At 49.6% G+C, this 22,768-nt stretch overlaps 1 protein-coding gene across 2 annotated transcripts in view; it reads right to left on the bottom strand.

Annotated features, from left to right (window-relative positions):
* Positions 1–414: 414 nt before the first annotated feature.
* The window catches only part of LOC131673442 (myb-like protein A), a 30,926-nt gene continuing 8,572 nt past the window's right edge, over positions 415–22,768 (bottom strand). Inside the window, exons 2-8 of one of the 2 annotated variants that reach the window (XM_058951445.1) lie at positions 18,135–18,201; positions 6,620–6,765; positions 2,179–2,728; positions 1,903–2,105; positions 1,534–1,815; positions 1,196–1,469; positions 415–804 (exon numbers count right to left, since the gene is read on the bottom strand). In XM_058951445.1, the coding sequence (XP_058807428.1) occupies positions 428–804; positions 1,196–1,469; positions 1,534–1,815; positions 1,903–2,105; positions 2,179–2,728; positions 6,620–6,765; positions 18,135–18,168 (1,866 nt within the window). In that variant the 5' untranslated portion in view covers positions 18,169–18,201 and the 3' untranslated portion in view covers positions 415–427. Of the gene's footprint in view, positions 805–1,195; positions 1,470–1,533; positions 1,816–1,902; positions 2,106–2,178; positions 2,729–3,492; positions 3,518–6,619; positions 6,766–18,134; positions 18,202–22,768 lie in introns of those variants that run through there. The other variant, XM_058951446.1, reaches the window with a different exon arrangement.

Consider the following 22,768-nt stretch of genomic DNA (forward strand, 5'->3'; position numbering starts at 1 on the left):
ATTAATCTACATTGATTAATAATCCTAATTAGGGATAGAAAACGCCGTAAATTTCGAGTACAAGTGCAAGTATTGTCGCTTAATAATAATCAGTTCAATTGCACTTGTTACCAGTAGATATATGATCACTATAATTGTACATCTCAAATAATTGATCAAATGAATTTAATATAACTCGATTTGTTCAACTTAATAAAAAAGCGAATGAGATATTAAATAAGAAAATACGTATGTACACAAATGAACATTTATTTATTTATGTGAAATAAATAAAGATCTTATTAAATTACAAAATAATATTCCCACATGAGTTATTGATAAAAAACTTTACCGACTTTCATTAAACTAAATTGACTAAGCTCGTCTGAAAGAGAAAAATGCACATTAATATAATCAGTCAACGATCACAAATGGCGTGAATTGATTTTCATAAAAAGCCGTGGCCAACCACAGCGGCTGGTATAAAACCTTGTCGTCCGTCGCGAGTTCTCACCCAAAACCAGTCGGGCGCACGCTCGGCCAGCAGTACCACCACGTCGCCTTTGCTCACATTCAACGTCTCACTCGATTCGTTATCCTCGTAATCCTCGCGTACCAACAACAACGTATGTCGGACGCTTTTCGATTCGCGCTGTTGCTGCTGCTGATCGGTCGACGTCGAGCGTGGTATTACAGACTGTGCTCGACGGGCCCAACGTGTTTCGTTATTGTTGTTGCTGTTATTGCTACTGGTGGTTGTTCGTCTGCTAGTGCCGCCGCACTCGGAACGCGTATCACGGAGCTTTTCGGTGTCCGTTAGGTTACCTGCAAAAAGATAATTGATCCGATAAGACGATGAAAATTATCTGTGAACCAGATGGGGAAGTCGTAAAGGTAAACTGGTTGCGCCATTTCACATTTTCTTTGAGTTTGTTTGTCGAGCTGTAAGTGGCGCTGATATTTTTGAACGAAGCTTTCTTTTTCGGAACGATATGTCTCTGCGACACGACAGTTAATCAACTTCCGTACGAGAGATTCAATTAAAAAAAAAAAGAAAATAAAAAGTCGGAATATTGAAATGATTAATGAGATGAAAATATTTGTTTTGCCCCGCAATAATTATCGTTCGTATCGCAAAATCCCATCGCCACGACGCTAAAATCAATCATAATTAGGTCCGTGCGTGTATACAAAAAAAAAGAAGTAAGCAACTTACCGAGCGGCCTGGGAAACACATCGGTCGAATCCTCCCAACAATGTCCGCGAGTCGACTGGGGTAGTATCCCAAGCGCAAGACAAGCTGCGTAACCGACGTAACCCTCGTGGCCATGAGGCGTCTGTACGTAAAGCCAAGCTTGATTCTTAAAAATCGCGTTGACCACTGTGCCAAGGGGCAAAGCCAACTCGGCTTGCGTGCCGTTTTGCGTTTGGTACAGTGTCGTCGCTGTCGATAGTACCACCGGAATGTTGGCTGGCTGCTCGATCGTTGCCTGAATTCAACGTTGGTTTCGATTAGTTGGCAAGTCGTCGGGCGAGGACGAGGACTTTCCTGACCTTCGCGAGGAACGAATCGAGATCGGCGATCTCGTAGCCGAACGTGCTGGGCGTTTTTGGTCTGTGGGCGCGTTTGGGTTTTCGATGCCTGTGCGGCTTCTCTCGCGTTGCATTGTTGCCGCTGTTGCTCGCTTCCTGAGCTATCAGGTTTAGCTCGGATGTGGCTCGCTTCACTTTATCTTTGTCGATCCCCTTGGCTTCTTTGATTACTTGATGATCCTTTTCCAGCGCTCGCTTTTCGCTTAGCACCGTCGGTTCGTTCAGCTGATTCTTCTCCGTCACCTAATCAATTGCGCGGCGTTGAGATTTCTCTTGGATAGGGAGGATCAGATCGACGCGTTATTCGTCATGTTTCAAATGGCAACTCACCGCGTCGGCTCGCTCGATCTTGTCGTAGGTGTGCTGCGGAATCGTCTTTCTGTCCGCTTTGTCCAGATTCTCCTTGTTTCTGTCCTTATTCCTCGACGACGCCTCGTTGTTTTTGCCACTCTTCGCGCTCTTCGCGCTTTTTACGCTATTCACGCTTTTGACGCTCCTGCGAAATGCGCGCTCCTTCTCCTCGCGCTCTTTCGCTGCCGATACAAGTGACGACAAATATCACAAGTTTGCTTCGTACGCGCATCGCGAGAACCGTCGACTACTCACCAGGATTCGTGTCTTTCTCTCGGTGCAATTCGACCACCACTGAATGTTGGTTGTTGAGTAAATTGCTGTTATTATTGTTGTTGTTGTTATTGATATTGTTGTTGTTGTTGTTGTTGTTGTTGTTGTTGTTGTTGTTGATTATGTTGTTGTTGTTGTTGTTGTTGTTGTTGTTGTTGTTGTTGTTGCTCGGCTGCTGTGGTTGCTGCTGCTGCTGCTGTTGCTGTTGATGGACGCAATTCTGGTGCTGGTGATGGTTGTGCGAGTGAAACTGCTGGCCGCGCAACACCCAGGTCAAGGAGATTTTTGGTCTCAAGAGCCCGACGCTCGAGGTCCTTTGGCCCATACTTGGACTTGCCGGTGGGCTCGACGAATTCGCCGCTACGTCCGTTGGTGAGATTGGCCGCGACGACAACGACGACGATGACAGCGGCGAGGACGACGACGACGGCGACGACGGCGGCGGCGAGGACGACGAAGGCGACGAGGACGTTACTACCGACTCCGGGCAGTCCGCCACCAGGTCCACCGTCTGCGCCGTACACCCATTTTCCTGCGAACAGGGAAGAATAGAACGTATAACTTTTGGAAATGAGTAGTAAAAGGCTGACTTGGCTAGACCTAGGATGGCCGACCGGTGGTCGGCTGAAAGAGGCGCGTGCGAAAGCGCCGTGTCATATAGTCACAAGAGAAAGGAAAGCGTGGCCTGCGCGCCTTATGCATACAAAGCGTTAAGAGCGTTGATTGAGCTATCAATTTTGCAGTGTTATAAAGCGATGGTCTCGGATGAAACTTGATGTTGTGCTAATACCCGTTCCACCGAAGATTACTACAAGCTACAGAGGTACACACACCGAGTCATTCCAATAATTTAAATCTAATGGACGTCTAGAACGCCGCGCGCTCTCTCAAGCGCGTAGATTGTCTTATGGGCGTAGAAGCGTAATGGAACACCTTCTCCCTCCTCGCGCGCGCGCGCGCGCGCGAGACGCAAGGCTTACACGTGTCTTCGCATCAGCCAATAGGCGGCCAGCCGAGGCTCGTTTTCCATTTCCTTTTCTCGCGCCAGACACAAACTGTAATTACTTTGGCGATTTTCTTCTTGTCCTTCGCGCAGTCACGTGCGCAGCCGCGTGAGATCTAGTTAATAACCGCATAGCACAAGTTTATTAATTTACGCGATGCCTTTTCTCTCTCTTTTTCGTTTCTTTTCGTTTCTTTTCGTTTCTTTTCGCTTCTTTTCGCTTCTTCCCTTTCCGTCTCTCGAGCTGCCGCCGCGCGAATTAGCAAATTAGCCGCGAGGATCGAACAGCCTACCCGTAGATGGAAGACATTATGAGAGCGAGTGCGCGCGTCTTCCGACGGGAACAGAAGAAGCACAACTGATTGCGCGGAACGGGAAAGGAGAAAGTTCTCGCGCGCGTGGAAATCGAGAAAATGTGGGGGAAGGCAACGTATCCGAGTAGGCGAGTTAATGACTCGCGCGCGTATGCAGGCGGCCGAAGGCGCTCGTAATTATAAAGATACTTTGCCATTTATTTCAGCTCGATACGCGCGAGTCCCGAAAACGAGATCGCTAACGCGTTATTGCCCGGTTAATGGGGGAATGAAAACAACATGGAAAAGAAAAATCAAACTGCAATTTCCGCGTTTCGAGAAAATGAATCGGCTGCGAAAGTAGCTCTCTGCCTCTTTCTCTCGGGATATCATGCTAATGAAATTCTCAAGATATCTATCTATAGGGGAGAAAAGAGCTACCGTGAATGCATATGTTTGTTAGCTTGCATGGCTTTGAAACAGCAGTTACGCGCTCGCTCGCGGCGTGACGATCTTATCTAGGACTCTCCGGAGAGCCGGCTAGTATACGTGCTGGACGTATCAGTTTTGCAAAAATCACAATGCTCCCCGCTTGGAATCCCGCATGTACGCTTGACGCAGTGTCTTTCGCGACCGGGTTATTCCGTATTTTCAGAACGACGATCTTTCCATCGGTAATCGGATGGCCAGTTCGTCGTTTGCTTGACAGATGGCTGTCGCGATCTACGGTAACTATCGATCATTTTTCACCTTTGCGGAGTTTAACGCGACCATCCTGCTAGACGCTAGCCATTGTACAAGATGTCAAAATTAACTTTATCCCCGAAAGGAAAATCACGCAAAATCCATCCTTGATACGGATTCTTATTCTGAATAACGTGACTCCGTAATTGTGAGCCGAGGACGCTCGGTAAAAGCTTCTCAAATTTGAGAAATCTTTCTTAAAAATAGCCATTTTTTCTTGGTTTAAAAAACGAAAATTCTATTTTTTTTTTTTTCGAAAACGCGACCAATAAATTAAGAAATTTTTTCTCCTGCGTATTTTTTATTCATTGTATAAGATATGAATTCTATATGCCTTAATTTTTACTATGAAGAATAAATGAATTTGAAGTGACATTTAACGAAAACAACGATCACTATCAGCATCGAGTTAATAGCTAAAAAGTTGAATAGCGACGTTGATTGTTCGCGAGATCGCGGTATAAGATGCAGCAAGGTAAAGTTGTTCGCGTGTGTATAATTTCCGTAAAGCTCGAGCGCGAAGCGTCGCGAACGAGGGAGAAGAGAGACGCGCAGCATTACAAATCATTGTCACAGGCACGGCGTTGCTGCCGCGCAAAAGGAATAGACGAGCGAACGGTCGAGGTGCGCGTGCAAGTTGCGACTACGCGAAGCTCCCAAGTCGCGTAGCGCTCGAGCTTTCTCGCTGGTCTTGGTCAGTTCCCCCACCCGGCGCCCCCCGCTGGCCACCGCTTATCGCGTTAATTATATCTTTTCCCCGTTTCCTCGCTCTTCCTCTCGCCGCTTGGTTTTCCATTTCGTGCCAGCTCGGACGCGTCGCCCTCTTCTTCTTTCCTTCGGTTTTGTTTTTCGCCGATCAAATTATATCGTCGTTGCGTCCCGCGCGTCGACTACAGCTCCATAGCCGTGTCCCGCAACGAAGCGGCGCGTTGATTTGAGAACCCATCTAGCCTCGACGGACGTCAGCCAGAGCGTTTGTTCCCCCGAGCTCGCGCGCGCGTGTCGCACGATCGTCCGAGTTCTCGCAATCTTTCTCTCGCTCCATCGTGTTCGCCTTCTGCGAATTCGCGAGAGAGATAATCGTCCCGCCGGCAAATTAGCCCCGCGCGCCTCTCGCAGCGGGGAAGCGGCGAGAAGGATATTCAGCTCCCGCGCGCAACGCCAGCAGCGACAGCCTACGCTCGCCGCTAATCGCTGGCGCCTAGAATTTGACATTTTGTCCCGCGGACGTTGCATTATCCTTCGTTAGCGCGGGAAAGAGCGCCTCGCGCTCGCTCTACGTGGCTCGGCGACGCGAGAGCGAGCCGAAAGAAAAAAATTCTCTTTTTCGGTCGGTCGGGAAGCAAGCGAAAAAGAAAAAAAAAAAAAAAAAAAACAAGAAAAAATTGATCGATAATATTCCATACGGTGCCCATTGTACAGTTTGTAAACGATACTTTTGCGCGCTCTATTGAATAGGGCATGCGTGCCTGAACAAATAAACTTCCGCTATAACCTCTTTGCAATAGAGAACGAGGAGGAAAAAACGACGAAGCGGTTCAATCTCGCAAAGCCGTTGATCGGTACACATACGATACACAGCAACTTCAAAGCTTATGCCTCCCTTTAATCTCTAGTCGATAGCAACAAAAGCCCACGCGTTCTATATATATCGTATCGCCTCCCATTCATCCGACGCGCACTCCAACTCTCTCTCTCTCTCTCTCTCTCTCCCTGAAGAATCTCAAGCCGGTAATTTCGATTACGATGTGCCGGTGTGCGCAGGCGCATGTGTTCCTCTACCGCGCGAAATTCCCATGTGTTTCTCTTCACTCCGGAACCAGTTTTCACCGCGAATTACCTCTGCCCTCTTCTTGCGCGAGCGCGAGCAGAGCGCATGCAAGTAACAATCGGGAGAGCGTGATATGCGCGATTCGCTCAATGAGAGAGAGAGAGAGAGAGAGCCTCAGAGCAAACCTGTGCGCGCACTGGATTATATTGATTTATAAGAGCGGATTACTCGTGTACGCGCCATTTCTTTTTATGTAAGACGGCCAGCCGCGTGTAAGGGCTTTAAACGTGTCTTTTTCAAGCGCTCGTAAGCCGCGAGTTGATTTGGATAACGACTTGGGCCGCGTCGCTGGAAAAACGGCCGTCGTTCGGAACGCGCGAGAGAATGGGGGGGGGGGGGGGGGGGCTCGACAAAGGCTACGCGCGTCCGCAGCCGCGTGGATTCCCATTCGAACGAAAGACGAATCGCAACTAAACGCATCGCTATCAGGGGGGGGGGGGGGCTGATAGCCGTTGGATCCAGTTACGCGAGCCGCGGGTCAATTTGCTCGCGAAAATTGAAAATAGTTGTCGAGCGCCAAGATTATCGGGCGTTACTGTGCATATACGGAACCTTGAGGACGGTCTCTTGGCCGTGGTCGTCGTGCGACGCCGAGGTTGTGCCCCGCTCGACACTCGATGTCGTTAGCTCGATCTCGCTGCCTCGTCGCGGCTCCGATTCGTTATTGGCGCTCGACAGGTAGCGCTTTTTCAACTCTCCTGCAAACAGACAAAACAAACCAGTGGAATTAGCACGGCGCTCGGGCCGATGGATCTGCGAGACAATCGAAGCCTCGCCGTGGAACGTTTGCGCGCGACGCTGGCCTCCATCCCGCCGGCGATTCCTATCGTGAAATTCGCTTACGCTAAGAGGGGGCTTTTCTCTTATTTCTCCTTCGATAATCAAAGAGCAGCGTAACGTCGCCGCGCTCGATAAAATTGCCTATTAAAGCTGGAGGATTATGCGCGTACGTACACGTACGCATATATATATGTACGCGAATGGAGAAGGCCTGTCGGGAGGCTCACTCGCAACAGCGACGACATGGTACGATTGGCTCGCTCGCTCTCGTCGCGCGTATCGGCGCTCCTAAGCAATCGACGGGTTTTTGCGCGCGTCACAGTCGCGTGCGCGCGCCTGCGCTCGAGCTTTTTTATAACGCGCGCCCGACTGGGAATTATATTCGATGGGGATTCCTATCGGCTCCTTTGCCAGTCTTCTCTTTATATCTCCTTATTTACATTGATATTAAACGCGAGGGGCCTCTCTCTCTCTCTCTCTCTCTCTCTCTCTCTCTCTCTCTCTCTCTCTCTCTCTCTCTCTCTCTCTCTATTTTTGCCGAGTACTTTGATAATCGACCGATATATGAGTCTCTTGCTTCCAAGCGGTCGTTACTGAAGTCGCGCGGATCCCTTGAAAAAAAATCAATGTGCTTAACGACTAGTCGGCAAAAAACTCGGAGTAATCCGATAAAACTGCAATGCACCAGCCGATAGGAACGCGTCTTTATCCGCAGCTGTCGTCAGCAGCGTAAAAAAAGAAGCACGAAATCAAATCACAGGTATTCATTATATGAGACGAAAAGAAAATCCTTAGGAATTCAAGATGGCGCGACGACGGCGAGAGCTTTCTTAGCGGCGTCCTCTCAATAATTCATAAAGTGGCATGCGTCTTAAGGGAAGGCGGACGCTTTTTGCCCTCTCACGTCCGTGAGTTCTCTCCACTCGCGACGTCTATATTCGCGCTCGTCGTCGTCGTCGCGTCGTCGTCGTCGTCGTCGTCGTCGCAACCGCATCGACTGCTTTGCGACGCTCGCTCGGAATGCACGGTGATTGGCATACGTAGCCACACAAAGAACTTACGACGACAAAATTGTACATGTCATTTCAGCCGAGAGATAATGGCCGAGCTTTCAGCGTCAGCCGCAGCGCAAACAAAGCACAATGGCTACTTGCGGAAGGCGGCATTAGAAAACACACCGGTCTTCGGGGCTCTCTCCAGCTGGGCAATTTGCGGTCAAAATAATTACGAATCGCGATGATTAAACGCGCGTGCTCGGCTTGCGCGCTTGTATACGCGCCTCTTTCTCTCTCATTTCTTTGCGGGAAGCGCTTTCTCGGCGCGCGCATCGGCGACAGAGCCGATAAATCATGCACTCCTAGCACACATATTTGCAACGAGTCCGAGCTTCGTCTTCGTCGCGATTCATCAGCATCGCGATGCGTTTTCCTAAATCGGCGCGCGCGCCGAGTCGGAATACCGCCGAAGCTTCCCAGCGGTCCTCGAGAACGCTTGCCGCGCCGTGTGTTACACTGACACGTCTACGGTTGTCGTTTCGCAAAAACAAAAAAAAAAAAAACAAAAAAAAAATCATTATCGTTGCGAGCGCCTTGGTTTTCTTTGGGACTCGCTGTAATTTTTACCGCACAGTCGATCGAATCGCGCATTTAAATGCTCAACTTGGTCGAACGTCCCCGTAACATAAATCCTTGCGTCCGCGCGACTCCCAACAGCGTTCTTTATTGTCGTTCGATCGGTGGCGTTTGTCCCGATATCGGAACTTACACATTTCACGCAGAGGAGATCACTCTAACATCGTTGCTCGTGAGCAAAACTAACATCCTGATCGATCACAGCGAAACGCGAACTCGCGCACAAGAGCCGGCGAGGTGGTAGGAGTACGCGACGATAAACACAATACGCTATAGAAGCGGCGTGTTGGCGCGGGCCGCCGCGCGACTAGACTAAAGGACCTTCCTCGTGCGCGCTCTATGCAACGGGGGCCTCTTCGAGAGTCTCTCTCTCTCTCTCTCTCTGCTCTGCGGCAGCTGCGCGCATTGGCGGCGCGTTCCCGCGCAAAGCCAAGCCGGCCAATCGAACCGAGCTCGAGCCGTAATTGCAGCCGAGCGAGCCGATCTTTTTCCCAAATCGGAGATGGCCGTATAGTGGGGTTACGGCGATACTCTTTCGCCACGAGATCGCCTATCTGCTTTCTCTTTATTTTTGCTTCGGCGCGATGGAGACGTTGCCGCCGCGACCGAGCTGTTGAGTTTGGTCATGGAGTACCGCCGAGCTTTCGCTGCCTGCTTGCTGCTATTTGCTTTTATCCCATTATCGTTAGAAAAATCTAACGATAATGGGTCCTGCGCGCCGTCTGATAGAGTCGAACGCTAAATGACAACGACTTTCTTGTTTACCAGCGGAGAGGAAAAAAAAAGCAGAAAAACTCGCCTCCGTCCAACATGGCATCGCGCACTCGAATTGTTCCCTGAATCGCGCGTGCTCTCTCTCTCTCTCTCTCTCTCTCGCGATGTGAACAGCTGTTTGCGCGCGTGCACAGGGAATGCGAACCACGCGTGAGGTAAGCTTTTCTCAGAGCTAGAAATAGCAGTCGACGCGAGCGTTTGTGTTCGCGTGCATTTTTTCCCCGCGAAGACCTGCGAACACTTTGCGCTTAACCAGAATACGCCGATCTCGCAAAGTCCGCGCTTTCGAGCGACGCCTCGAGTAGACAGGGCTGGGTTTAGTCGAACATTCGGAATACGAACAAGGACAGGTCCAAAATGATTTACCGAGAAAAAAAGAGGATGCGGTTACGCAACGAAATGATACACACGGCATTAGATCATCGCCTTCCGCGAGCATCCGTAACACAGCACACAAAAAATACAAGGAATTCGAGCCGAAAGCATGTGGGCTAACGAAAAAAAGAAGTTTGGCGTTCCTCTCTCTGAAAAAAGAAGTGGAAGAGGAGGTGGATTGGTTCTGTGTGCGCGCGCGCCCGTGTGTGTGCACGCGAGAAAGGAGGTGGACCTTGCGACCTTTAACCTTCCTGGGAAGCTCAGCCTCGGGGCCTGGAACGAGAGAAGACCGCTGAAGCACTTTAACGCGATGATGATTCCTCCGGCGAGAGGGGCGGAGAGCTGAAAAAGAAAGAAGAAACTAGCCCGGAATTAAATTGCTATTCGAAGGTCAAAGCCAATCGATCGGAGATCCTTACTCGGCAAAACCGATACTTACACTTGCGATTTGCCAAGGAATTCGACCAGCGGAAAGAAACCACCAGCTCAACGGATACTCTCCTTCGCCGTTTCTTTTTTTTCTTCCTCGCTCGCTTCGAAATTCTCGGATAATTGAAAGCTCGGCAGTGGCGACTACCACGGCGACGATTCCTTTCATTTTTCTCTCTCTCCGCGCGCGCTCGACTCGCGGATTACTTTCGCTCGCGCGTCCGGCTAATTATGTAACTGGCTGATCGACGTACAGTACGATTTCATTTTTACAGTGGCGAGCCGCTCCGGGGAAAAACCGGTTCGCACAAAACTCTTCTGCACACAGGCACGGATCGCTATCGCCTCGCGCGACCGCTCATGCGGGTAATTATTGGCGGGGGGGATTCGTATTAATAATTATCATCGATTAACTTTCGAAAATTGCGCCCGATCGAGGACCGACCGACCTGCCGATTGGACAAAGAAAACCGCGAGCTATATTACGCGTGGAGCACGTCTGCCTCTCGTTTCTCGATTAAGTGCGCGCGCACTTTACGTTCGAGAGAAGCGAGAGGGAGATCCTTGATCGTTAGCCACCTCCGCGAGCTTTTCCTTTTTTTCTCTTCGACTTCCGATCACCGGGCGATGCGCCGCGGCGGACGGAATCCGCGTGTACGGTAGTCGCTCGCGAATCGACAGAGAGAGAGAGAGAGAGAGAGAGGGAGACCCCAATACGACGTCAGTTCTTGCTTTATTGCCGATTAATTGAGGGCTCGCGCTCGCAGCTATGTAGGTTGCTGCTGATTAAACGCGCGTGTGAATAAGCGTGCCTTTTATTACCTTTCTTTGGCATCGGATTATATATTTACGGTCAGGTGTACCGGTAGTCGACGAGTGATTTATCGCTCGGCGAATTCTGCGCGATCGCTATTTTGATCGGTTCTTCGAGTCTTCGCGATCTAAGATTATTGACACATCGATGTGTGCTTTACTCGAGCAGGTGCGCTATGCAGTTTTCCGAAATCAATTGTAAAGTCTATGGCATTGCGATCTCGCAATTTAATAAGCGCGATTACTCGCGCGCTGTTGACCGGAGCAAGAAAGACGCGCATCCAAAATCGTAAAAATCAATGAAACTTATAGGAGCGCGTCAATCGGCTATGAAAACCAAAGTCCCTGGAGAGAGAAAGAAAAAAAATGGCAATTACAACAGCCTCCTCTCCCTTTCCCTCTTGATCCCGATGAAAAGCAAAAGAAAAAAAGAGGAAGACGTTTCTTATGCCAGTACGAAACGTCGCACATACCAAGCGGGCACAAATTAACATCGTGGTCGTTCGAAAACAACAAATTTAAATTGTCAATGCAGGCAGGCAGCAGCAGCGCAAGAAAAACGAGCCTATATACTCGTCTCTCTTCGCAGGTGGTCGCGTTGCGCGGCATTTAATTATCGCGCGCAGCTGTGAATTATAAGAATTACGCGCTCGGCTCGCGTATGTAGACGAAAAATGATTTTTTATGGGCGACGTCGCCTCGATTTATAAAGGAGTTTACGCGCGGGCGGGGGGATAATAATTTTCGGGGCGCAGGGCGCAGCTCGGTCGTTTATCGCTCGCGTCGCCACTGTAAATCGTCTGCCCTCCTGATTATTCACCGGCGTCGGGCACCTAACGGCATTGTCGATTCTCGTTTGCGACGCAAGAGAGAACGAAAAATAAATAAATAAGTAAATAAAAATGAAGGAAAAAAGAAAAACAAGAGGTGGGGGACGACGATCGTCAAAAACATTCGCTGGGTATCCCGACGCGAGGATTAATCGCGCGCTCGCGTCCGCGGCAAAGAAGTCGCGGGCAACGAAGCCTTCCCCCCGATCGCGACGCCGCGATTTGTTTTTCACAGGCGCAGAGAGCACCTCTCGTGACTTCTGCAACTGTCAATGCGACGGTACGCGCAGCATCGAGTTACGGCTTGTTCGAGACTATCGCGTTACTCGCACATATATATACGTAGCATCCCTTAGTTTTTTCGGTCGGCGAGATTCGTATCGGGTTTATAAGGAGTCCGGTCTAGAAAAGCCACTCGGCAACTCTATCCACGCGACGACGATTCCTATTTTATTTGTCGTTTGTTTTGTTTTTTCTTCCTCTTTCGCTCGACGTTTGTCAGGAGCGACGATTACCGGTTCTGCAACGCCGCCGCCGAGCGCGATCGACTTTTGATTTATGGGTTTAGAGGCGCTCTCTCTCTCTCTCTCTGCCTGTCTCTCGCGCGGCCCTAGAAAAACCAAACGCTACCAATTATAAAAGTGCGCGCTAGCCACCGCCGACTTCTCGTTTCGCTCGCGGGAATGCCTGCACTTGAACTCGTGGAAAAATGGCAAATATATCGAAGGCCGCGACCGAGCGCTGATTAATCGTTCGCCGAGCTTGAATTAATGGTGCAAGCTCGGCGACCTACATTTACACGCGTATCGTCGATTTTTCTCTTCTCCCGACGCGAGATCCGCTCGATATGAAAATGGAATGCCTCGGCTTTCCGCGCTGCGTACGACTCCATCGAGAGCAAAACCTACCGAGACAATCTTACGGCGGAACGAAGGGTTATTCATTTGTATAAGCTGTCGCGAAAACAGTCGGTCCTTCCTGGGTGTCTACTCCGAAGAAATAGCGAACTAGCTATTTGCCGGTAGAACCGTGAAAACGAAGGCTTTTACCGAAGATGCATCGAACAACGCTCCTACGATTTAAGTATATTTTATCAATAATGTATGCTATCACGCTAAAGCGTATACGAATATGTCGAAGCGCAATAATTATGCACGGCATAATTTAAAAATTTGCCCCCCTCTGCCTACACACATACATACATAGGGTGTAGAAAAACGTTACGGTGAGCTCGTACGTTACTTTAATTACGATGGATACTAGCAAATTACAGTCCATCAAGATTCAAATTATAGATAAATATGAGCTGTACCGCGCAGCGCGAGCGAGCTCATATACCAAAATGTTTAATGCCGCGCGTATATAGCATCGAAGGTCATCTCTCCAGCGAGTGGCCGCGTCCGTGTGCGCGTTCGCGTGTAAATAACGCGCGATGGCGGCGAGAAGGGCGTGCATCGCTCGAAAAGTGCACGGAGACGCGAGCGCCGGCAGGGTCGAAGGTCTCTTTAACGGCGCGATGCTTCTCTCGTCTCTCTTTACCTTTTCTCATTCGCTTGAGACGCTCTCGGAGCCAAACATTCAAATTCCACGATAATCGCGCTCGCGCGCGGTAGCGGTCTCGGCTTGGCGAATAAACAGCGCGAAGAGAGGGGCACCGAGTTTGCGTGCCGCGTATATACAAGTGTTCAAGGGCGCTTACGTGTATATACGCTAAAGTATCCCACGAGAGAGCTGAAAAGGGCTGCTGCGCCGCGCGGCCCTTTCCCATCGCGCATGCATGTATGCATCGGCCATGCGCTCCGCTCGCGCGATTCGCGTGCATTATTGATGAGCAGCCGATTCCCGCTATATATTCCCGGCCACGAGAGGGAGCGAGAGAGAGAGGAAAGCGCCGAACGGGTTTTATCGTTAATCGCGACGCCGCCGACGCGCGCTCCGTGCACTCTATTACATTGTGTGCGCTCGTGTGTGATCGACGCGGCTGAACGCGATGAACACCTCCGTACGCGCATTCGATCTCGATGCCCGGTCATTTTTCGCATTCTCCCGGCGACCGGCTCTCTGTAATGAGGGAATATCGCGTAACCGCCGCTTTCATTACCGCATTGCCTTTTAACCTCGAAATTAGCCCGACCGCTTTCTCTCTCTCTCTCTCTCTCTCTCTCCCTCTCTCTCTCTTTGCTTTTTCTTTTAATACTCCGCTTCTATATGTTTAGTATGTACTTTCTGATAATGTAGCGGCATTTTTTTTTTCGCGAAATTAATTTTCGAGCAATTTTCTTTTTCTCCGTAAAGGCATTCTCTGGCCTTTTACGGTGATAAATTAAAACAAAAAAAAAGCAAATAAAAAAGTACAAAATAACACGCTGTACGTAGTTCGAGGGAAGGAAACGTTACACGTGCGATTGGTTGCATAGTGGGTGGCATATACGCACAACCTTTGAAAGTGCTATATAGAGAAATACCGGGGCATGTAGTTCGACGCGTGATAAGATCGGGCGATATCGAGATCGTTGTTCGCGATCACGACGATCCTCCCCCTCTGCGAGTGCGCATAGAGAGGATCGCGAGCTGCCTCATTATGGCAACACACAAAACTCGGCGAACGTCAAAGCTTTTTCCGTTTTCTTTTGCTCCACATCGTTCTCGTCATTGTTCCCCTTTCCCCTCCATTTTTTTCTCGTATTCCTTCTGTCGATAGGTAATTTTGTGCGTGGGCAACTTCCCGTCGATTGATATTGGTCAAATGCAGCGTGGAGAGCGAGTGCGAAAGCGTCAATCGTCTCAAGAGCGACGTCAAGGCAGCAAGTCGTGTTTACGAAAATTTAGCCTTGCCTTATAACGATAAGTTGGTCACGTTGGTTGATCAACGTTGAAACTGATAAGAGATTCCGCAACTGAAGAATTCTTGAGAATAATGCATTAGTCGTGCTACTAGGAAAAGGTGAGATGCTGGCAAAAGCGCAATATAACATTGCGAGGAAAAAATAGCAGAAAAGCTGGAAGCACAAAGAGCGCACGATTTAAATGTAGGGTAATAAGATAAGCGGGCAGCACGTTGCGGAGTGGAAAAGGCGCTCGGTAAGCGAACGCGCTACACGCTTTCCGCGTGCGCGCAGCTTTATTTACGAGGAAATCGCGGGCAAACGGAACGAAAAGCAACAAAAATATCCGGCGAATAACGATACTCGTAAAGTAAGGTATCTTGCGAAGGCCGAGGCAGGTAGAGAAAGAAAGAGAGATGATCGGATCGGATCAGAAATAGGCTCGAGGGAGCCAGAGACCCTCGTGTGTACGTGTGTATACCATCTTCCCCTCCCCCACTCTCGCACGCATTCGCGCGCCCACGTGCGCGCGCTTGTAATCTACGGCTATTATATCCTAATTAGCGTGATAATTAAGTGCTTTCTTTTGCTCTGTTTGAGCCACACCGCGGAGCGAGACGTTGACAATTGCCGTGCAGTCGCCGTGGGCTGGCCTGTATTTCGTATTTGTTTGCTCTGTCGGCCGATCGACGCAGCCAATTAATGGCTTCATCGGCGTGTCGGCGCGAGCTGCGAGAGCGTCAGGTGCTTATTAAGCCCGTGCATCAATATTTTCCGACGCTCTTGCCGATGCAACGAGCACTCCGTTAATGTTCTCTCTCGGACGCACCGCTGTTTATTTACACGATCGTGTGGGCGAACCGTTTCTCTTTACGACTTGGTTTTAGCTCCGATATTTGACGCTTAATTAGCATTTCGCAGAGGCCCGTACAATCAGCTGCAAATGAAAATAACGCGATAACAAAGCAACGTCGATTGGCGATAAACGGTTGCGATTTAAACGATAAAATCCAATCGAGATGAAATTGAAAAAAGAAGAGAGGCTAGAGCCAATATTATCCAGCGGCCAATACCAGTGAATTTTTCGCCAAACATCGATGTAGCGGCGTTTACCCTCTGGCGAATATTCTCGTTGCTCCCATCGCCGACAAATATTCGCGAGGCGTAGCTTGCCTATACAAGTATGCGCACGCGTCTCGCGGCCTGTGCCAATAGAGAGAATCTTTCCTCTCTCTCTATCTCTCTCTTTCTTTCTCTTGTCTTGTGCACGGAAGGTTCCGTTCCCTCTTCTCGGTCGAGAGAGAAACGAAAAAGAGCTTAATTCGTGGCTTTAAATAGCTACAAGAGCGACGCTGCTGTTCCCACGCCTCTCGGGCCGTCTCCTCCATCCCCCGACTTCGGATGACCTCGCGCCACGCAAACTAGCCACAGGCTCGGCGTGCAACCCGCGTCCGCGCTCGCGAAAACTTTCGGCAATTAGCCAAGTGCGCGCGACGCGCCGAGCGTATACGAGGAAGCGACAACCGTACGCGGTGTGCCCGATACGTTTCTAGGCGCTTCCTGCTCGCTCGGATCTTCTCTTTTTTCTTTTCTCTCCATCTCGCAGCTCATTAAACAATTACAACTAGTCGCCGCAGCGGCGGCGGCGGCGGTGTCGGTCTAATGGCTACGGCAACCTTACAAGCTGCAGTAAATGGATCGACGGATAATGAGGCTCGGTCGCAAAAAAGAAGAGAGAGAGAGAGAGAGAGAGAGAGAGAGAGAGAGAGAAAAAAAGAAGTCCGCTCCAAAAACTCGACCTACGGATTCATGAAAGCGCGTGCAGCGTAACGGCTCGCGCTGGACATCGACGCTTCCCGGGATCGGGCCGCGCGCGCGCGCGCGCGAAAATTAGTCGCGCGCAACGAGTGGCAAGAAATGCGCACACAGCGCTCCGCGCGCTCTTTGCTCAGCGCGGCCGAGAGGAGGGCCGAGGAGGGAGATGGGGAAAAACGCGGCCGTGAGGCTTAGCGGTGGTTTGCGGTTTGCGTATGCCATTATCCCGCTCGCGGAAGGTTCGCCGCTTTTCTACCAAATGACTGTCATTTACACGATGCGCCGACCCGCGCGCGATAGATCTTTCCCCCTTGGCTTTATATCCAACTCGCGCGCGCGCGCGCCTGCTACTAAAACGTAGTTGACGCTCGCGGGATAGGCACTTGTGTGTACTACTGTTATGAATCATCGGGCCTTCATTCGCGACGTGACGTATTATGCGAAAAAGAAGCAGAGATAAACTGCTCTCGCTTGATGTTCGCTGCACGTGCTGTGTGTGTACGTACGAAAAAGTGCCCGTTTCACTGCCCGATGCCACCATCGAATTGTTACTTTGCGAACTAACTGATCGCGAAAAAGAATCCCGCGGGTTTTCGACAATCGCAGCTAAATCGAGATGGAGCTGACGTCCAGTTTGACGGAGTAGCAAATTTGTCGGAGCTTAACGCGGGGAAACTTATTACTAATCACGTATAAACTAGTCGTCGCCGATCGCAAGAGCAAAATGAAATAATGTCCTTTTTACATTGCAACAAGCGTTAAATATTTCGATTTGCGTGCAATTGAAACATGGAGCGTAGAACGACATTTGAATGAAACATTCGTAAGACTATAAAGATCGAGTTTTCGTTGATCACTTTGGTCGTATTCGGCGAATTTTTTTTCTTCTTCTCATTTTCATTGGAAGCCGAAACGAACCGGAGACTCCGGCATCCATTAGCTACAAAAGAATAGGCATGCAAATGGCCTCCCGATAAAATCGCAGGGGAAGGGAGAGAGAGTCGCTAATACCGCGAGCCAATCACCTCGTAAATTCGTCAGTGCTCGCGACCGGGCGGGGAGGGAGGTCGAAAGACAATGGCATGAAGCGCGCATATGCATAGAGAGAAACCGCTCTCTGTTTTGCCGCATGCATTAGAAGAAGTATCGCTGTTGGGTAAACTTCCTGGCGTCGGCGGCGGCGGCGGCGGCAGCGGCAGCGAAGGAAGAGGGATGTATATACGGTGATATATCGCCGAGGCTCACTCGCGCGCCCATTGTCTCTCGCTCGCTCTGTTCCTTCGCGTGCACTGTGCGCCGCGTCGCGGCTTATATACGCGTACCGCGAGCGCGCTCTCCGCCCCGAATGCGCGCGCGAACCTCTCTCTCGCGAGTATTAATTGCGAGGCTCTTGCGTGCCAATCGCCACGGCGATACCCGATGCGCCTTTTATTAAGTCTGTCTGGAAGCCTCTCTTGATGCTTGTCGGAGAGACAGAGAGAGAAAGAGCGAGCACTTTCCGATTATTTCCCTTTTCTTTCCCAACCCAACCCCCGTTTTGGTTTCGGCGTCAGCGGCAAGCTATGCTTTCAACAGCTGTTCGCTTTATACGCATGTCCATTCGCCGCATCGCTCGAAATATTTCCGTCGCTTTCCGTTCTCATCCGTCGAATAAATTGTCGGGGTCACCGCTGCATTCGCTGCCTTTCAAAAGTCTTTCTCTTTTGCCTCAACTGCATCGTTGCTTTTAACTGCGTATTTCAATTTTCTTTGTCACGTGTATTTGCATACTTCGTGTTAAAGGGAATTGACTCACTGTTAGATGCCTGCTTGCAGAACCTGATGAACATGATCCTTTGAATTTTAGGTATAGGCCGCTTGTCCTGAAACACAAATGAAGGTTTCCTTTAATCGCTCGACAGTGGCATATTTTCCGAAAATTTTATGTCGGCTTGTAATTAAGCTGCACGATCTAAATAACGTTATCTGTACCTGTATACCAAGTTAACCTGCCATTCTTGCAATAGATATGCCGATACGACGTAAAACATAAATAAACAAACAAACAAACGACGCGAACCATCGCTGGATTAAGGTATATTTGCTAGCGATCACAATAAACGAAAAAAAAAGTATGCACTCATAATTTGAATTCTCGTTAACTTTTATAATGCTCCCTTTACATCCTGTAACGCCGTATTATTTTGAAGGCGAAAGAATTTAAAGGGATAATATTGCCGTTGCCCTGTCAAAGAATTCGTAAAGTCGCTGCGGATTAAGCTCGCCAAGCGATAAATATAAGTGTAACGCTGAAAAATCGCCGCGTTAAAGCTTAATTAAATGCGGCGATAAAGAAGTGACTCGTCGCCGCGGCAGAACAAAAAAAAAGGAAAAATAATAATAAATAAAATAAACAAAAAAGGGGCGAAGGAAAAGGATATCTCCGAAAGTTGCGCTTCGCGTCTTCATAAAGAGTGCCCTTATGAAAATAAATGTTCGTTCGCAGCAGCAACACAGTGCGCGCGCGCGAAAACAAGAAGTCAAACAAGTCCTCGCGCGCACTTCGAGTAGCGAAAAAAAGAAGAAGAAGAAGAAGCAAAAAAAACTTCATTAACGCTGTACCCGCGCGATATATTATACACAAAGGCATTAAAAACAACGATAAGATTGCGAAGAGCGCGAGAGAGGAGAATTGACGGGTACGAGAGGTTTCGAAAACGAAAGGAAGAAAAGAAAAAGGAGCCGTCGTCCTTCCTCCCACTCTCGTTCCCTCGAGTTTTCTCGAAGAAGGAATGACGGGGCATCTCTCTCTCTCTCTCTCGCACCCGCAACCATGTAATTACGTGGTCCCGCCTTTTCGCTCGATCAGGCCCACGTGTGTCCGTCGCGCCCGTCGAGGCTTTTTGACGCTCGATCCTCGCGCAGAGAGAGAGAGAGAGAGCGCGCCGGCAGGCCCGGAGCTGCCCGCGATGATTTACCGGGCGCGCGATTGCACGCGCCCTCGGGAATGCGTTGCAGGCGCACGGCGCGGAATGCGCCGACGAGCCCGCGCGCTTTTCTTTCTCCGTGTGCGCGCGCGCGTTTAAAGGCCCCGTATAAGCGTAGCCGAGGCGCGTTGACAAATTGCGATTGACGCTCTGGCTTTTTGCGAGCAGCGCCTTGGAGGCCATTTCTTTTATCGTTCGCCCCTGCGCTCGAGCTTGCATCGATTGTTGAATTGAGTTGTTTGCCAGTCGGTCCAAAGAAAAGAACGGCCCGAGCGTCTGGAGTAAGCGATTTGCGCGTTGATCGACGTGCGAACGAATATAGTTCAACTCATCTGCTACAGATGGCGTGATGAAATTATCAGTCTGTGCCAAGCTGTGTCGATCGAAGTTTATAAAGATTTTCATTTCGTGAAATTATCGTTGTTATCAAATCATCTGATACTGGTGTTTAACTGAAACTCTTGATGTGCCTTACCGACTATAAGTTCACGATGAAATACAAAATAGATATTCATCGATCAAGAGATCGACATTTCGGCTCGCGAAATTCCACTCGTAAGCGGGGTTGAGCGTAGCGCGAAAAAAAAATAAACGTCGAGAGAGCGGTCGCAAGTCAGCCCCGTTTGCTTTGGTGCACGCGTATTTCGCTCGCAGCGTATAATTAATCGTCGGGAGGTCGAAAAATCAAGAGAAAAAGGAGGGTCGGCGAGGACTGTACAAACGGCTCATTAATTAGTATCGCTGATTATACGCAGAACGCGACCGTAGGGTCGTATACCGCTGGCATAAATGGGAGAACGAGGCGCAGGTACACGGGGACCTTGTGTTAGATGTGTTTGTCGCGCGAGCGACTGCCACAGATGAACCCCGATAGATAGCGTGGCACACGTACACGCCATTCGGATGCTAATGAGAAGTTCAAAGTTTACAGCATATACAATTAAGCACATTAAGAGCGCGCCGTTCTTTTTCATGGGCACAGCGTTGACGCAGCCTTGATCGTTCGCGTGAGTCCCCGCGCGAGCGAGCTGGATTTCGCAATGACTAGGCCGGTGGACCAACTGTGCCGCTCTCAATTAGACTCCACCGATGGCAATATACTTTGCTTTACCAGAGCAATCAATTACTCATCGAATATAAGCGTATCCGTTATGAGTAAAGCGCGATGAGCTTTTTCGCGCCGTTCGGCCGATCACTGCCTCCGTGATGTACGCGTTGCAAGCGCGTACGCAGTACAAGCTTATTATCGTAGCATGCCGTTTCAGTTTTTCATCTCGCGCGCCATCGCGCATCCTAATTGCTACATAAACGATCGATCCGCGTCGCGTGGCATTACAATAATCGGCCCGTACGTACACGACGCTCGCGGGGTTAATTGACTTCGCCGGCGGTAATTTGCCAGGCGCGATGAAAGTATAGGCGATACCGCGCGCAATTTGTTCCGCTGATTTTTCAGCCGATTCGCGTGCGCGTCTGTGTGCTTTACGCGTCCTCGAAACGTCCAATTAATGTCAGGGAAACAGCCGCTCGCGAAAATATGATTTGTCTTGTTTGCATATCGACACGTGATGTAATGTGCATCGGCGCAATAAAAGTGTGATAAAAAAAGAAAAGAAAAAAGAAAAATAAAACCGAAAAAAAAAAAAAAAAAACGCGATCCGAACATGAACTTTTAACTTCACGTCTGCGCGTAAAACGATGCCTAATGCAGAAAGAAGCACGCGCCATCTACTAATTCAATAAATTAAAAATGCTCAACAATGCTGTATATATGTGTGCTGATGCAACAGCCGTTTCCCATCTATTATGTCGCTCGCTTAGCTAAAAAACAAATTTTCTCGTGGTTCAAACGATCGTGACGTCGCTGGCGCAGAGTGCACGCGCGAAAAACCGGTAAATTCCAGGAGAGAGAGAGACCTTTCTCGCTCTCGGCTTCTCGTCTCGTGCGCAGCTTTGTATACGTGTGTGTGTGTGCTCCGTGCCGAAACACGCGCTCACCCGAGCGCGAAGACAAATGTCGAAGATCGAATTTACAGAGAGAGACTTGCACGAATCTCGCGAACTGCAGAACGAAAGCAGCTGCTCCCTGCAAGTTGCACAGCCAGGGACAAAGGCTCTCGATTTCGAAGATGCACGCTCTTTCGCGGACGAGAGAGAGAGAGAGAGAGAGAGAGAGAGAGAGAGACACTCGATACTCGCGAGGAACGAGAGGCTCTCTCATGCTCCGTCACGACTCAATCTGCATGCAAGAGCATCGGGAGACTCGCGTTTCTACGACTGCAACCGCATTTTCTCGTGCTCCTCCTTTTTCTCATCATATCAAATGTGAAGAATACCCATGTCGAGCCTGCGACTCATACCTATATGCTACGAGGATTATATTAATGCATCGGGTTCGGAAAAATTACCACGTATGCTCTCGCGATCGAAAATCACATCGCCGAGCGGAGCCTCCGTGTATAATCTTAAAACTGACAGCGATATAATTCGTTGCATTACTTGAAGCCGACTGAATGATAAAATGCCCGACGCTTTTTTTCTTACACCGACTACTAAACTTTCCAAATTCATTGGCCCTTCTAACAAAAACTCTGACCTTTTTTTTATGACACGGAACGCTTTTTTGTCTTTCGCGTGTCCGCTGTGTGTGTAACAGTCGTAAAAGCTGGCAAAAATCGGCGCGGAGAACAGCGATTAATTAAACTACCCGAGAAAGCTCATTCGCAGTAAATTCACTTGGTTTTTATCGGTTGTATAACTCTCTCTCTCTCTTTCTCTCTCTCATAAAACAATGGTCGCGCGTACGCAAAAAAAGCCAGCGAGTCATAATTCACTTATATCGATAATAATTGTTGCACCGAGAGAGGATTTCCGATAAGTCTATATAATTACCAGCCCTCCGATCGGCTTTTTAATGGGCCTCCTATTAGAAAAGAAAATCGGCCGCGCGCAAAGAAGGGGGCAAGAAGATACACAGAGTCTAATGGCTCGTAAACTCTCTCCGTGAAAACTGCTGCTGCTGCTGCTGCTGCTGCTGCTGCTGCTGCTGCTGCTGGCGTTCTATACGGAGGTAAAACGACAACGAGTCAAGTGCAAGGCTCGTTAAAAGGCGATAAAGCATTAGGCAGGGTAAAAACCGGAAATCTAATCCATAGCTGGTCGAAAAAGGAAGAAACAGGGACAGCGGCAATAGCGGAGTCTTCATTTTTTCAGTGCTCGTACGCGGGTATCTGCTCCGCGGGTGGGACGCCTCTGCGCGTACGCCTTTGCGAGAGGGAGGCCGAGAGCCCGCTTAATTTATTCGCTCGCACCTGTCGGCCTGTTGTTGCCTGTCGCTTGATACAGTGACGAATCGCTCGCTGGCGCGCGTCGACTGCGGATGAGTATAAACGCGCGTGGTGGTGCGTTGGCCAGCGAGTCAGCTGACGTTTCTCCTTTGCGCGGCCGCGCCAAACTTCTCGTT

Source organism: Phymastichus coffea, unplaced genomic scaffold (genome assembly GCF_024137745.1).
Source record: "Phymastichus coffea isolate CEN01 unplaced genomic scaffold, Cenicafe_Pcof_1.1 PCOF00178, whole genome shotgun sequence".
In the NCBI taxonomy this organism is placed as follows: domain Eukaryota; kingdom Metazoa; phylum Arthropoda; class Insecta; order Hymenoptera; family Eulophidae; genus Phymastichus; species Phymastichus coffea.